Source organism: Gigantopelta aegis, chromosome 1 (genome assembly GCF_016097555.1).
Source record: "Gigantopelta aegis isolate Gae_Host chromosome 1, Gae_host_genome, whole genome shotgun sequence".
In the NCBI taxonomy this organism is placed as follows: domain Eukaryota; kingdom Metazoa; phylum Mollusca; class Gastropoda; order Neomphalida; family Peltospiridae; genus Gigantopelta; species Gigantopelta aegis.
The window spans coordinates 17,834,348-17,848,048 of NC_054699.1; the positions used below are offsets into that span (position 1 = coordinate 17,834,348).

The window sequence follows — 13,701 nt, forward strand, 5'->3', positions numbered from 1 at the left end:
TTATATATATTTTTGTAAACCAGTTTTCAAGTCTTTATCAAAATACATTGTACATGTACACGGAGTTCCTCTTTAAATATGGTATTTTTCAACCATAGAGAGCAGTAGGTAAGAGTATTCAATTAAATAGTTACCTGCTAGACCACCAGACTGTTTACCTAACATTACAAACAATCGTATTTCCAATAATTAAAGTTAATAAACTATTTAAATGGAGCTTAACCGGAAAAAAGAACAACAATAAAAATTCAAAACAAATGAAAAAACAGAAACATTTATCAAACACACAACAATCATGTCACTAAACGTAAAACCTGATGTTTTTATTTTAAAAAGGAAAACTGTTATTAACATCCTTATTATTATGTTATCCGGAAAAAAATCCTTGTAGATAACAATCACTCAAAAGCCCAGTCTGTTCCCAAAAAACTAGCCTATATGAGGCTATAAAGAAAAGTATAAATAGAAAATGATCCTAACTCAACCCATGTTTTTAAAACCTAAATGACCTCTTCAATCCATGTACATCTAACACACAATCCATGGTATGCTCCTCACAAACCATGACACCTAAAATATCTCAAGTTCATGTCTCTAAATCCTAAATGTTCCCTTCAATCCACGTACATCTAACACACAATCCATGGTATACTCCTCACAAACTACACACCCCTGAAGTCTCTTGAGTTCACGTCTCTAACAAATAAATGCTGTGAAACTCGGCTGTAAATCCAACATATCACTAAAACGTGATGATTCTAATCTTGTGTAGTCTATCCTCCATTATGTCTATATCCATTCCCCATCCATTCCCCTCCTCCCACTCAAAATACATGATCTTTAAGACAACACAACTCTCCCGTTCCATCTATATTCAACCCCCATCCATGCCTCCCAATACATGATCCCTAACCCCACATAACCCCTCCCCTTCCATCTATATTCATCCCCATCCATGTCACTAAAAACATATTCCTACAATGCAAAAGGTCCTTAATTTCAATGTAACTCCATATTTTATCCCTAAAAAGCGAAAAGACCCCCAAAATTCACAAATGCCTCTCTTCTCCATCAATATTCAGTACCCTTCTTGTATCCCTAAAATGTAATTTCATATAATTTATCCATCCCATAAATATATTCTGAAGCCGTCACATGTGCCTAAAGAGTAAAAGATCCCCAACCTGAGGTAACCCTTTCATTCTAGCGGTATATAATACTAACCCCCCAAAAAATGAAAAACAAAAGGATTCAAACACTTGTGCACATTGGTCTCTCGTCAACAATAAATAAACTTAAAATTAACAAACTATGATACACATATGTCACAATGACCCAGTTTTATTTTATTTTTTACATATATGTTTAGCATTAAAGTTGTAAAACATTTTTCAGATTTAGTTAAAAATTTAATTTTTCTAAACTATGCGCTACAAAGAAAAACAAAAAACAAACAAACCAAGAACAAAAATAAAACAAAACAAAAAAACCCTCCAAAAACAACCCCAAACCAAACCACAACTTAAATACGTAACTCAAATGTCTGAAATATAAAAATAGTCAAATACGTAAAGGTGGCCTAGTTTGACAAAAATTATGGGATACATTGTACCTTAAATGCTGCTTAGAAAGTTTTATTTGTATTTGTCATAGTTGGAACAGAATTATAAACAGGGCTAACACTAAACACATATCGCTCTGTATAATGGTTCATTTATAGGACACTTTTAAAGGTCCGTGAAGCATTTTTAACAGTGTCCAAACTCATATGAAACAAAACAAAACCTAGTCGGCATGTGGGCCAATCTCTGTTAAACATTGCTGGATACAGTTCGATAAATGGACCATTTACAGAGATGTGTGTTACTAGCTTAAAGGGACGATCCTGAGTTTACAACCATTGTAACATATTTCCAAATAATAAATCATTTGTAACAAATATACATTCATCTTGAATACAGATTATTGGTTAGAATATCAGTTTTTGTATATCAAATGTCTTTCTTATTGTCCCAATGTCTGTATTACCTCATTTTACTTCTCCACATTTGTATGTACAAAATTATTTGATGGTAAAATGTAGTTTTGGGCCACTACAAACATTACGACGACAAGACAGACTTTGAATATACACACACTGACATTTAATGTATTTAATACGTAATCTTAGTTGTTAGAAAACGCTGTTAGTCAATAACGTGTTACAATGGATGCAAACTCAGGACAGTCCATTTACCCACAAAACATAAAACTGAGTTGTGAGTTAAGCCGTTTTGTTTTTAGAGAGGCAATCTAAAAAAAAAAATGTGCAAAAAACATAAAGAAATGACAGCAATAATAAGAATGAAAAAATTGGGCACAAATGGTTTGATGATGTAAATCCCTGCAATATATAAAATAGAGTGTGGCCCATCTCACGTGACCGAGTGTATGGTTCAGGACAACCTGACACCCCCTGCCAGTGAGATGGACTGACCTCTGCCTGTGACAAATCAACAAAGATGATTGGCTGCCATGTTGGACTGTACACTTGTCATCATGCACGCTGCTTGCTCAGTTTCTCTGCCTGGTAATCATGATAACTAACAGTAATTTTTTCACTACGATATCGTGTTAGTCGTATACTTTTTCTCACTTCGTGAGTTATGGGTCCCTTAAAACCTCCTTTGTGCAGAAGTGAGTCTATCGTTTGAATACGATCCCAACCTGAAAAGAAAATTTTACAGTTTTTAATAAGCCATAAATAGAAGAAAAAAAACCTAAATTGTTCTAAATGTGCCAAAAAACCTTTTCAGAAACAGTCCACAAATTTCGGATTCCCCCCCCCCCCCCATGTCCATTTAATTGCCTGTTTTTTTTTAAAAACTGGAAATCATATAATTTTACAATGTTATTAATTAAAATAATTGTAGATTTTGTTTAAAAAACTTCTAGGTACAGAATCAACTACAATAAGAAATCCAAATGTCCAAACCAGTGATGAGTTTGTTATTAAATTCCTTCTTTGTCTTGAGAGCACTTAGCTTACCTTGTTCTACTGCCACTTCTGGGAGATATGTGGCAGTTTTTTTGTGACCTTTTTCATTCACAAACTCTATCCTAATGCCATGAATGCCCACCTGAAGTGAAAGACATGTCAAGTTGAGCATTCTAAGAATAACTATAACAGGTTAAAACCTAAATTGTCGTCCTTCCACTTAAATATATTTCATCACTATCAAGTGCAGATAATGAGTTTTAAAAAAATTCTTAAAACTAATTTAATTTGAAATTTGTTAATGTTATGTTGCAACCAAGAGCAAATCCTGATTGTAATAAATTCTTAAAACATTAAATAATTTCTCTTCAACTGCAAACTAAAATTTAAATCTTATCTAATGCTATCAAAAACTTTAATTCTTTTAAATTTAAACTAGTTTTATTGTTATAGAACTAAGAATACTACTACTACTTTAATTAAACAAGGATTTAATATTTGTTGCTACTGCAGGGCTCAAAATTACAGCTTGTGAAATGCCTGAGGTTTTAGAAATGAACCCAAAAAGCAATCCATTGTAAGACCCAACAGGCTAAATCATCTAAAAAACATACTTTTAAAGAAAGAAAGAAATGTTTTATTTAACGACACACTCAACACATTTTATTTACGGTTATATGGCATCAGACATATGGTTAAGGACCACACAGATTTTGAGAGGAAACCTGCTGTCACCACTACATGGGCTACTCTTTCTGATTAGCAGCAAGGGATCTTTTATTTGCACTTCCCACAGGCAGGATAGCACAAACCATGGCATTTGTTGCACCAGTTATGGATCACTGGTCTGTGCAAGTGGTTTACCCATCGAGCCTTGCGGAGCACTCACTCAGGGTTTGGAGTCGGTATCTGGATTAAAAATCCCATGCCTCAACTGGGATCCGAACCCAGTACCTACCAGCCTATAAACGGATGGCTTAATCACGACGCCACTGAGGCCGGTCGTCATACTTTTTAAAAACTCAGCTGCTATTTAGCTTGTGATTCTGTTATATTTTAATTCCATAATGCTCTCAAAACATCTCTGAGGAAGGAATGAAATGTTTTATTTAACGATGCACTCAACACATTTTATTTACGGTTATATGGCGTCAGACATATGGTTAAGGACCACACAGATGAGAGAGGAAACCCTCTGTCGCTACTATTTTTGATTAGCGGCAAGGGATCTTTTATATGCACCATGCCATACACAGGATAGCATAAACCATGACAATTGATATACCAGTCATGGTGCACTGGCTGGAGCAAGAAATAGTCCGATGGGCCCACTGACAGGGATCGATCCTAGACCGGCCACGCATCGAGCGAGCGCTGTAACACTGGGCTGCGTCCTGCCCCCATCTCAGAGGAATAAAAGGAATACTAGTTTTTCAACACTTGGTCTGGAGTATAAGAGAAAACCAACTGCAGCCACATACTTGTAGATTACTCACTTCCTACCTATTATAGTACAGATCTTTTTCAGTGGCAGGACAGCACATACAAGTGTTTCTGCCAGAAAGAAATTTTTAGGTTTGGCACTATGGAATTAAATGCAACCAGTCAACAGGAGGTATGAGGGGCCTCCCTCAGAAAGAAAATGGGTTAAGTTTAGTGTTAGGGTTAAGGAAATCATACAATAATGATAAGAGTAATTAATTTTGTCAAAAGGTTAACTTTAAAAACCAACAAAAAACCCCAACAAATTGGATATGGCACCATACCTGTTTTACCCTCTGGCAGAAACCCAGCCTAATTTAAAAAAGAAAAAGAAAATTCTTCCCTCAATCTGTGCTGTTTTATTGCAAGGCTATATTTAGGGGATAACCATACTGTTACTTTAGTTTTATTGGCAACGCGTTAGTGGAGCCAATAAAACGGTAAATTTGCTACTGTAAAACCACCGATATACATACGCAAATCGGAAAACACAGTAGGGTTATCCCTATTCTAATAAAACTGTTTGCTGGTTGATTTTAAATAGGAAATTGTCACATTTGTAGTAAGAATAAGCCTATAAACGTCACCAGCTGGTGATGTCATTAGGCAGCCCATTAACAGACGATGGGTGGTCGGACAGTTAGTGGCTCGAACACAGATGTGTAATTTGACATATTTAATCTGCTATCATGATTAGATAACAGCTAATAAAGAATATGATGTTCATTTCTGACATAAAAACTAAAACAGTATTTAACTATTTGTGTACATAATATGAACGCTACAAAAATTGTATTTATGACGTCATTACAAAACAACCCTGTTCTTCGCTTAACCTGCCAGAAAATTTGTGACCGGTATATCAGTGATTTTACCACCTGAAATATTTAGCAGCGATCCAATCAGATTCGTTCTTACAAATGTGTTGAATTAGAATTTTTTCTTAGAAAGCCATATTTCTCTTAATAATAATAATAATAATAACAGCTGGCCATTATTTTATGTCCTATTTCAAGCCCTGTTACTCGGTGCAACTAATAACTGTAATTAGGTCATGTCAGGTCAGGTCATAGGGCTTAACATGCACAATCAGAGCAAGCTGTTGTAGTACACACCTGTCATGGAAATGTTTTATTTAACGACACACTCAACACATTTTATTTATAGTTATATGGTGTCGGAATACCTGTCATGGGTGCAGGTAATTAACAAGTTTATGATTTAAATGAGTACCTCCCAGTCCATGCAGTCACCTGCTTCTTCGAAATGGGTTAAGATGGAGACGGAGCAGTGCAGTTTGTGGAACTCTTCCTTTAAAATCGGACTGAACCGACTGTCTTTGACAGCACTGGAAAACAAAATTCATGAAGTTTAATCATTTTTCCTTGATAGCACTGGAAAACATTTTTTTTTAAGTTTACTCATTTTTCCTTTCCTTGACAGCACTGGAAAAACTAAATTTACAGTACTTGAAAATGTGTTTGTCAATTTTACTAATTTTAATTGACAGCATTTGAAAACTAAATACAATTTAAATAATTTCCTGGTCATCATTACAAAAACTAAACTAATAATTTTTACTAATTTCCTTGACAGCACTGGAAAACAAAATTCATAAAGTTTACCAATTTTCCTTGACAGTACTGGGAAACAAAATGCATCAATCCTGTTATTTTGTTAAAAAACAAACTGAAGAGATGGAATCTTCACCTGGTCACTGCATACTCCCGAAGGCCTCCGTGTAGGCTGGTTGCAGAGAAAGTTCCAATGCAGCCTCTCAAACGACGGTCCCGGCCGATTTTCCATGTCACAAACAAAGGACTGAAAGAAAAGCATGATTGTGTTACAACAGTTATACTATCCCTGTCCCGAGTCAGACCCCCGATCCTATCGGAGGCCAGACTCGGGATAGGCGTGTTCGAAACCCTAGTGGTATATGGACATGTTAAACCAGTTACTAAACTAAGCTAAACAACAGTTATATCAAAATATACTAAGTTTTTTTTTAGGTTTTAGCTAGTAAGGAGCCATTCATAAAATATGGATGCACACAGGGCTTAAATAGACTTAACTGCAACATTTGACCCAAAAACAAATCACTAGCCGTCGGGCATGGCAATGGTAGTTAGTTACTTACTAGCCCAACATTGAATATCACTAGCCATGGGAGTGGGGCTACCATAATCCAGAAACCCGGGCACAAAATCTGTGAATTTCTCAGGGGACAATATTTCAAGATCTTAGGTAATCAGAAAGGAAAGGAAATGTTTTATTTAATGACGCACTCAACACATTTTTTTTTACAGTTATATGGCATCGGACATATGGTTACGGCCCACACAGATATTGAGAGAAAACCCACTGTTGCCACTTCATGGGCTACTCTTTTCGATTAGCAGCAATGGATCTTTTATATGCACCATCCCACAGACAGGATAGCACATACCATGACATTTGATATACCAGTCGTGCACAGGCTGGAATGAGAAATAGCCCTGTGGGCCCACTGATAGGGATCGATCCCAGACCGACCACACAGCAAGCAAGCTCTGTACCATTGATCTACACCCAGCCCCTAGGTAACTGGAAGTCGATTCACATGAAATTCAAAATGCATATTAAATTTTTTTTAAAGTGACTTTCAGAATGAATAATGGATTTTGCATAACTGACGGTGACCTGTGAACAGAACAGAAGTTTTAGTGAAATATTGCTGCTTCTCCACCCCCCACCCCCCCCATGTACATCTTTTGCATGTTTATTAACACCACAAGACTCTGTGGGTGTACATCCTTCTTTCACACTGAAAAGTACACTGGATACAATTAAGAGCTTAGCAGATATTGTCTATAAGCGACCCACCCCCCTGCTCCCGCAGTATTCTCTTTGTACATAATGCCCAAACCCCTATCCCTCCTGAGGATGTAAATACTTAATAGATGGCGATTCTTATTACCAGAGTTATCACCTGGAGTGTTCGCATTACAGGGCTAGCTCTGGCACTCGCCAAATTCGCAAATTTCAAAAACAATTGGCGAATTTTATTTTAATTTGGCGGGAAAAAAATATGTAATAATTGATATTTTGATACAAAATAACTGTTTTTTTCAATTTTCACAGATAATTTGGCGAAATTTTCTGCTAACGCAGAGCTAGCCCTGTATTAATAGTTTGTGTGTGTTTATTGGTGTTCACCACAAAATAACAACAATATTGTCTGAAAACGAGTAAATATGTGTGGCACGATAGCATTCTCAAAAAAACGTCTGAATATGACACATGAAATTTCAACGGAACGCATGTTTGGGTACCTGTTTTTCGTTGGGAATATCATTAACGAAGCATTAAATTTAGGAATTTCATTTATGCTAAAAATTATTAAATACAGGGCTTCTAGAATTTTTTATAAAAATCCACTAGCCATGGGAATCATTGATTTTAAAAATTTACCAGCCATGATTAAAAATTCACTAGCCCATACAATTTTACTACTAATAATAATCAGATATATGTCACCTAAAGAGGGAGATAGAGTTTAAAAACCCTTCGATTTGGATATTCATATTTACAAAATAAGACTTAAATGCAACTTTTTTTATCACTAGCCATCGGGCATTTCGATAGTAGTTATTTACTAGCCCAACATTGAATATCACTAGCCATGGGAGTGGGGCTACCATAATCTAGAAGCCCTGTTAAATATAGATATTTTGGGATTCCATCACCTAATCTTATGCTTGTCAGGGGCGGCACAGTGTAAAACAATAGTGATATGGCTCAAGGTTGCCAGACTCTCCTTTCAAATTCACGTGTGAAGGACATTTTCACAGATATAACCCCCATTAAAAAAATGGTACCGTCTGACACAAAATTTTGGATTTAAACAAGCACAAAATCCTTCTATTAATTACCACAGCCTTTGGTATACCAGTCATGGTGCACTGGTTAGAAAGAGAAATAGCCAAACTGGCCCACCAATGGGGATCAATTCTAACTGCACATCAAGCATACACTTTACCACTGGTCTACATCTTGCCCTGGCCAGGAAATGCAATAGAAGATTTATTTAACATAAACACCTTTTAAACACACTGCCACCAAATAAAATACTCCTACTGATGAAGCAGCAAGGGATACGTTATATATGCACTTTCCCATAGATAGGACTGTACATACCACAGCCTTTGAATAGAACAGACGTTTAATGACACCCCAGCACGAAAAATACAACAGCTATTGGACGTCAAACTATGGTAAAACCACAACCTTTGATGTACCAGTTGGTGGGGCACTGGTCGGAATGGGAGAAAAACCTTAGTCCATTACGGGTGACTAACTGAGCCTCACAAGTGAGCTAAATGTCACCCCCTTATTTTAGGACCATGGGCATCCTTTAAATTTTGGGGGTTATTTTCAAAGCTATCAAGGTTTCGCAGCTGTTCTCCAACCTGTTCACAACATGGTTATTTCATTTTCTTTATTTAAAGGGGGTAGCTGGACACAGCCCTGTGGTAAAGAATCCGCCCGATGCACAGTCGGTTTGGGATTGATCCCCGTCGGTGGCAGGGCTAGCTCTGGGTGAGTGAAATGTTTCGCCAAATTGTGTATTAAACTTCAAAAATTGCAGAAATTTACTTCTAAAATCTTTTAATTTTTATATGAAATTAGTTCGCCCAAATTAAAATAAACTTCGCCAACTACTTTCAAAATTCGCAATTGATGAATTTGGCGAGTGCCAGAATTAGCCCTGGGTAGGCCCATTGGGTTATTTCTTGTTCCAATCTGTACACCATGACTGGTATATCAAAGGTCATGGTATGTGCTATCTTGTTTGTGAGATGGTGCATATAAAAGATCCCTTGCTACTAATGGACAAATATAGCTCAGGTTTCCTCTCTAAAACTATCAGGGCTAGCTCTGGTACTCGCCAAATTCGCCAACTGCACATTTTAAGAACACATGCGGGGGGGGGGGGGGGGGGAAATGTGTATAATACTTAATATTTTGTTGAAAAATAGCTATAGATTTTGCATTTTAAAGATGATTTGGCAAAATTTTCTGATTACCCAGAGCTGGCCCTGACTATATATGTCAAAATTACCAAATGTTTGACATCCAATAGCAGATGATTACCCAGTAATAAACAAATGTGCTCTAGTGGTGTTGTTAAACAAAACAAACTTCTTGTATACAGTAGGAACTTTTTAACAGGCCATGCTAGGCTTTATGGTTGCTAGTCACTTCACACTATGGTCATTTCATACCGCAGTCATTGTATACCTAATTTGGTCATTTTGTACCCTGGTTATCTCGTACCATTGCAAAAAGTCATTTTGTAGCCTAGTAATCTCATACCGTGATCATTTCATGCCATAACTGAAAGTCATATTGTACCATAACAAAAATTGTAATGAAAGAAAGAAAGAAATGTTTTATTTAACGACGCACTCAACACATTTTATTTACGATTATATGGCGTCAGACATATGGTTAAGGACCACATAGATTTTGAGAGGAAACCCGCTGTCGCCACTACATGAGCTACTCTTCTGATTAGGAGCAAGGGATCTTTTATTTGCGCTTCCCACGGGCAGGATAGCACAAACCATGGCCTTTGTTGAACCAGTTATGGATCACTGGTCGGTTAAGTGGTTTACACCTACCCCATGAGCCTTGCGGAGCACTCACTCAGGGTTTGGAGTCGGTATCTGGATTAAAAATCCCATGCCTCGACTGGGATTCGAACCCAGTACCTACCAGCCTGTAGACCGATGGCCTACCACGACGCCACCGAGGCCGGTAAAAATTGTAATGTGTATTTGACAAAATAACATTAAATCTATAAGATGCAAACAACCACCTGCAACTGGCTTTTTTCTAGATTTTGTTTTGATTTGATAAACCAAGTCATTTATTTCACACAGAAAATTACTTCAAGATAGACAATTTTACGGACAAAAGAAAATGAAATACTAAGTATGTCTACTTCTAACTGTATCTATTGTATTTTAACAGTAATAAGAAATGTGGTTTAGTCGTAAATGTATGGTTACATGCAAAACTAGGCTTACATTGTTTTGTGAAATTGGTCCCTGGGCATTGCTATATGATTGACTTAAGTGACAACCAACAACCCTATAAGTTGGCAGTTGGTAGTAAATACTAAATAAGGCTCTGGTCAGGTAAAATGGAAATAACTGTCAAAATAAAGTAAAAATATATATATATATATATTTTTAATTATTATATGGTCGATTCACTGTCTATATCAGGGCTTCTAGATTATGGTAGTCCCACACCCATGGTTAGTGATATTCAATGTTGGGCTAGTAAATAAAAATGACCTAAGGTATATAAAGTGACTATGAATCAGCGTTACATATATATATTGTTTCATTAAATTTAAGATAATACATTAAAAAAAATAAGTTTTGCACAACTGCTAAAATAAATAAAATTGTATTGCTCTAGAACATTTTAGTAATGTAGTAAATGTAGTTTTAAGAAATATTTATAAAAATAAAAGTACCCCCCCCCCCCACAATGATAAACTGACCAGTATATATATACACACACTCACAGCAGTATTATAGGTGTGAATTTACAATTTTATTCCTTATCCCTTTTGTTTAATATTATATGTGTATCACATATATGTTTACTTGAAATGTAACCATAGTCTGTGATAACGGAACAAAAACAAACAACATGGAGTAGTATATATATGTAGCTAACAAAGGAACACAGCAGTGACCACCGGTTAAACCCTGTGGTGTCCAAAAGGTCAACAGGTGAATATCCTAAAACAGACAAACTCATACATGTAGGTCATTCATAGCTGAGTAGGGCTAGCAACAAATGACCTCACAACTATATTTAACTACCAACTTACAGAATAAAGAAACCTGTTTGTTATACCAAAAAGATGGGGGATGGAATAATTAAGTTAACCTCAGCAAAATAGCAGAATTATATGACTAAAGGAGTGACCAGTTTCCATAATAATATGGATTTGATCATAGAAAACGCTGGTGGAAATCCGAGAACATCATTGTAACATGCATCAATATTGACATTTTTGTTCCCTTCACACTACCACGCCTAAATTGGCTGAAATTGTCTATTGATGTTTATTAATAATAATAGTCTACAATAATCTAAACATCAGTAATCAATATTTAATAAGGTGGGAAATCTTATAATGAGGATGTAAGCAGTATTATAAAAAATTCAGATTTGTATTTAATCATATACTGTGCTGTCATCCCTGACACAAATAATAGACTCATCCAATTGGCATGCAGAATAATGAAGTGCAACTCACAAAACACGAAATATTATAACATAAATATAAATACTGTGAGTGCGCATGTGATGAACTTTAATAACTGCGTCAACCTTGTAAGTTTGTGTATTTCCCGAACAATACTCTTGACAACAATGAGCAAAATATTGAAGATACGGTGGACCATACTCACAATGATTCGTTAGTAAAAATAGGGGACTTGGGTTGTTCGTAACTATACAAGTGGCTGTGAAGAACGTCAAAACAAAAAAAGCACATATCGGCAACAGCGACAGTGTATCCATTCTTGTGATAGTTGGAATGGACACTCGACCCGTTGCAGCAAACCGCAGGCATTGAGTTGTTTAGTTTCTGCCTTTTAACACCACAACAACTCGCCGCCATCTTCGCCTGCCTTAGACTGGTTACGCATGCAAGACTAAAATGTTCATCAACAAACAGAACCGGTTTCTGGAAACGAAATAGACTGGTTTCACATGATCGTTTATACTTCGTACACAGTCCATTACTTTCATCAAATGTTTTGAAATTTTGTCATAATCGTATTAAAAATATTATTACAGACAATTAAAAACTATTTTAGGCTAAATTTAAAAGTGTTTATTCAGTAGTTACAATGAATAATTTTGGTTTAATTTTAAAGTTGACTTGGGGTGGGTTAAACTTACAGCTAGAGGTTTTGGTGCTCATTACCTCCCACAATATGGGGAATGAATGAATGAATGAATGAATGTTTAATGACACCCCCAGCACAAAAATACACATCGGCTATTGGGTGTCACACAATATAGGGAAGTATACTTTTTTGTCATAAAAAATTATGTTTAAATTATAGACTTTTGTGTTGAGGTGTTTAATTGTGTGTGACTTATTGTGTATATGTGTGTACCGTGCGCGCGTATGCGCGCGTATGCGCGCGTATATACGTGTATACATGTGTAATATACCATGTGAAACATGACCCTATTTGTGATCACTAGAAATATAATTTCTCAATATGATCACCGGGGATGGGGTGTAGCCCAGTGGTAAAGCGCTCGCTTGATGCATGGTCGGTCTTGGATCGATCCCCGGCGGTTGGGCCCATTGGGCTATTTCTCGTTCCAGTCACTGCTCCACAACTGGTATATCAAAGGTCGTGGTATGTGCTCTCCTGTCTGTCAGACAGTGCTTGTAAAATATCCCTTGGTACTAATGTAAATTTTTTTTAGCGGGTTTTCTCTCTAAGACTATATGTCAGAATTACCAAAATGTTTGACATCCAATTTAACCGATGAATCTTAATAAATCAATGTGCGTTAGTGGTGTCATTAAACAAAACAAACCGTAGGCGAGATCTGGCTTAGTTGGTAGAGCGCTCACCTATGGTGATTACTGGATCATAGGATCGAACCTCCTGAGTGGACCAATTCTCTGATTGAGTTTGAAAAAAATGTAGCGAGTTTCCTCTGAAGACTACATGTCAGAATTACCAGATGTATTATCTTTGACATCATGCAATAGCCGATGATTAATAAATTAATGTGCCCTAGTGATGAAACAAACTTTCAATGGGTCCACCGACGGGGATCTATCCTAATACAGACATACCAACAGCGCATCAGGCGAACGCTTTATTACTGTGCTCGCTAATGAACAATTATAGAAGAAAATATTTTATTTAACGACGGTTATATGACGTCGGACATATGGTTAAGGACCACACATATATTGAGAGAGGAAATCCGCTGTTGCCACTTCATGAGCTACTCTTTTCGATTATAAGCAATGAATCTTTTATATGTACCATCCCACAGACGGCCTTTGTTACACCAGTTGTGGAGCACTGGCTGGGACAAGAAATGGGCCCACCGACGGGAATCGATCCTAGATCGATCGCGCATCAGGCGAATGCTGCACTACTAAGCTACGTCCAGCCCGGAATGTTTTTTTTTTT

General features: G+C 36.6%; 1 protein-coding gene across 1 annotated transcript; it reads right to left on the reverse strand.

Annotated features, from left to right (window-relative positions):
* Window positions 1-1,419: 1,419 nt before the first annotated feature.
* On the reverse strand, window positions 1,420-12,163 carry LOC121391624 (AMME syndrome candidate gene 1 protein homolog). Its single transcript, XM_041523210.1, has 5 exons — window positions 11,938-12,163; window positions 6,170-6,280; window positions 5,693-5,807; window positions 3,029-3,119; window positions 1,420-2,706 (listed from the first exon to the last, which is right to left on the reverse strand). Exons 1-5 carry the CDS (start codon window positions 12,147-12,149, stop codon window positions 2,537-2,539), a joined length of 699 nt encoding a protein of 232 aa, XP_041379144.1. The 5' UTR covers window positions 12,150-12,163; the 3' UTR covers window positions 1,420-2,536.
* Window positions 12,164-13,701: the final 1,538 nt, after the last annotated feature.

Bases quoted from the DNA above. Each gene is read 5' to 3' on its own strand.
- LOC121391624 (XM_041523210.1), bottom strand. From the start codon at position 12,149: ATGGCGGCGAGTTGTTGTGGTGTTAAAAGGCAGAAACTAAACAACTCA. The intron at 3,120-5,692 runs GTACTCATTTAA...CTTTCACTTCAG, and splicing joins GTGACTGCATGGACTGGGAG to GTGGGCATTCATGGCATTAG. The intron at 2,707-3,028 runs GTAAGCTAAGTG...TTTTCTTTTCAG, and splicing joins AGAAGTGGCAGTAGAACAAG to GTTGGGATCGTATTCAAACG.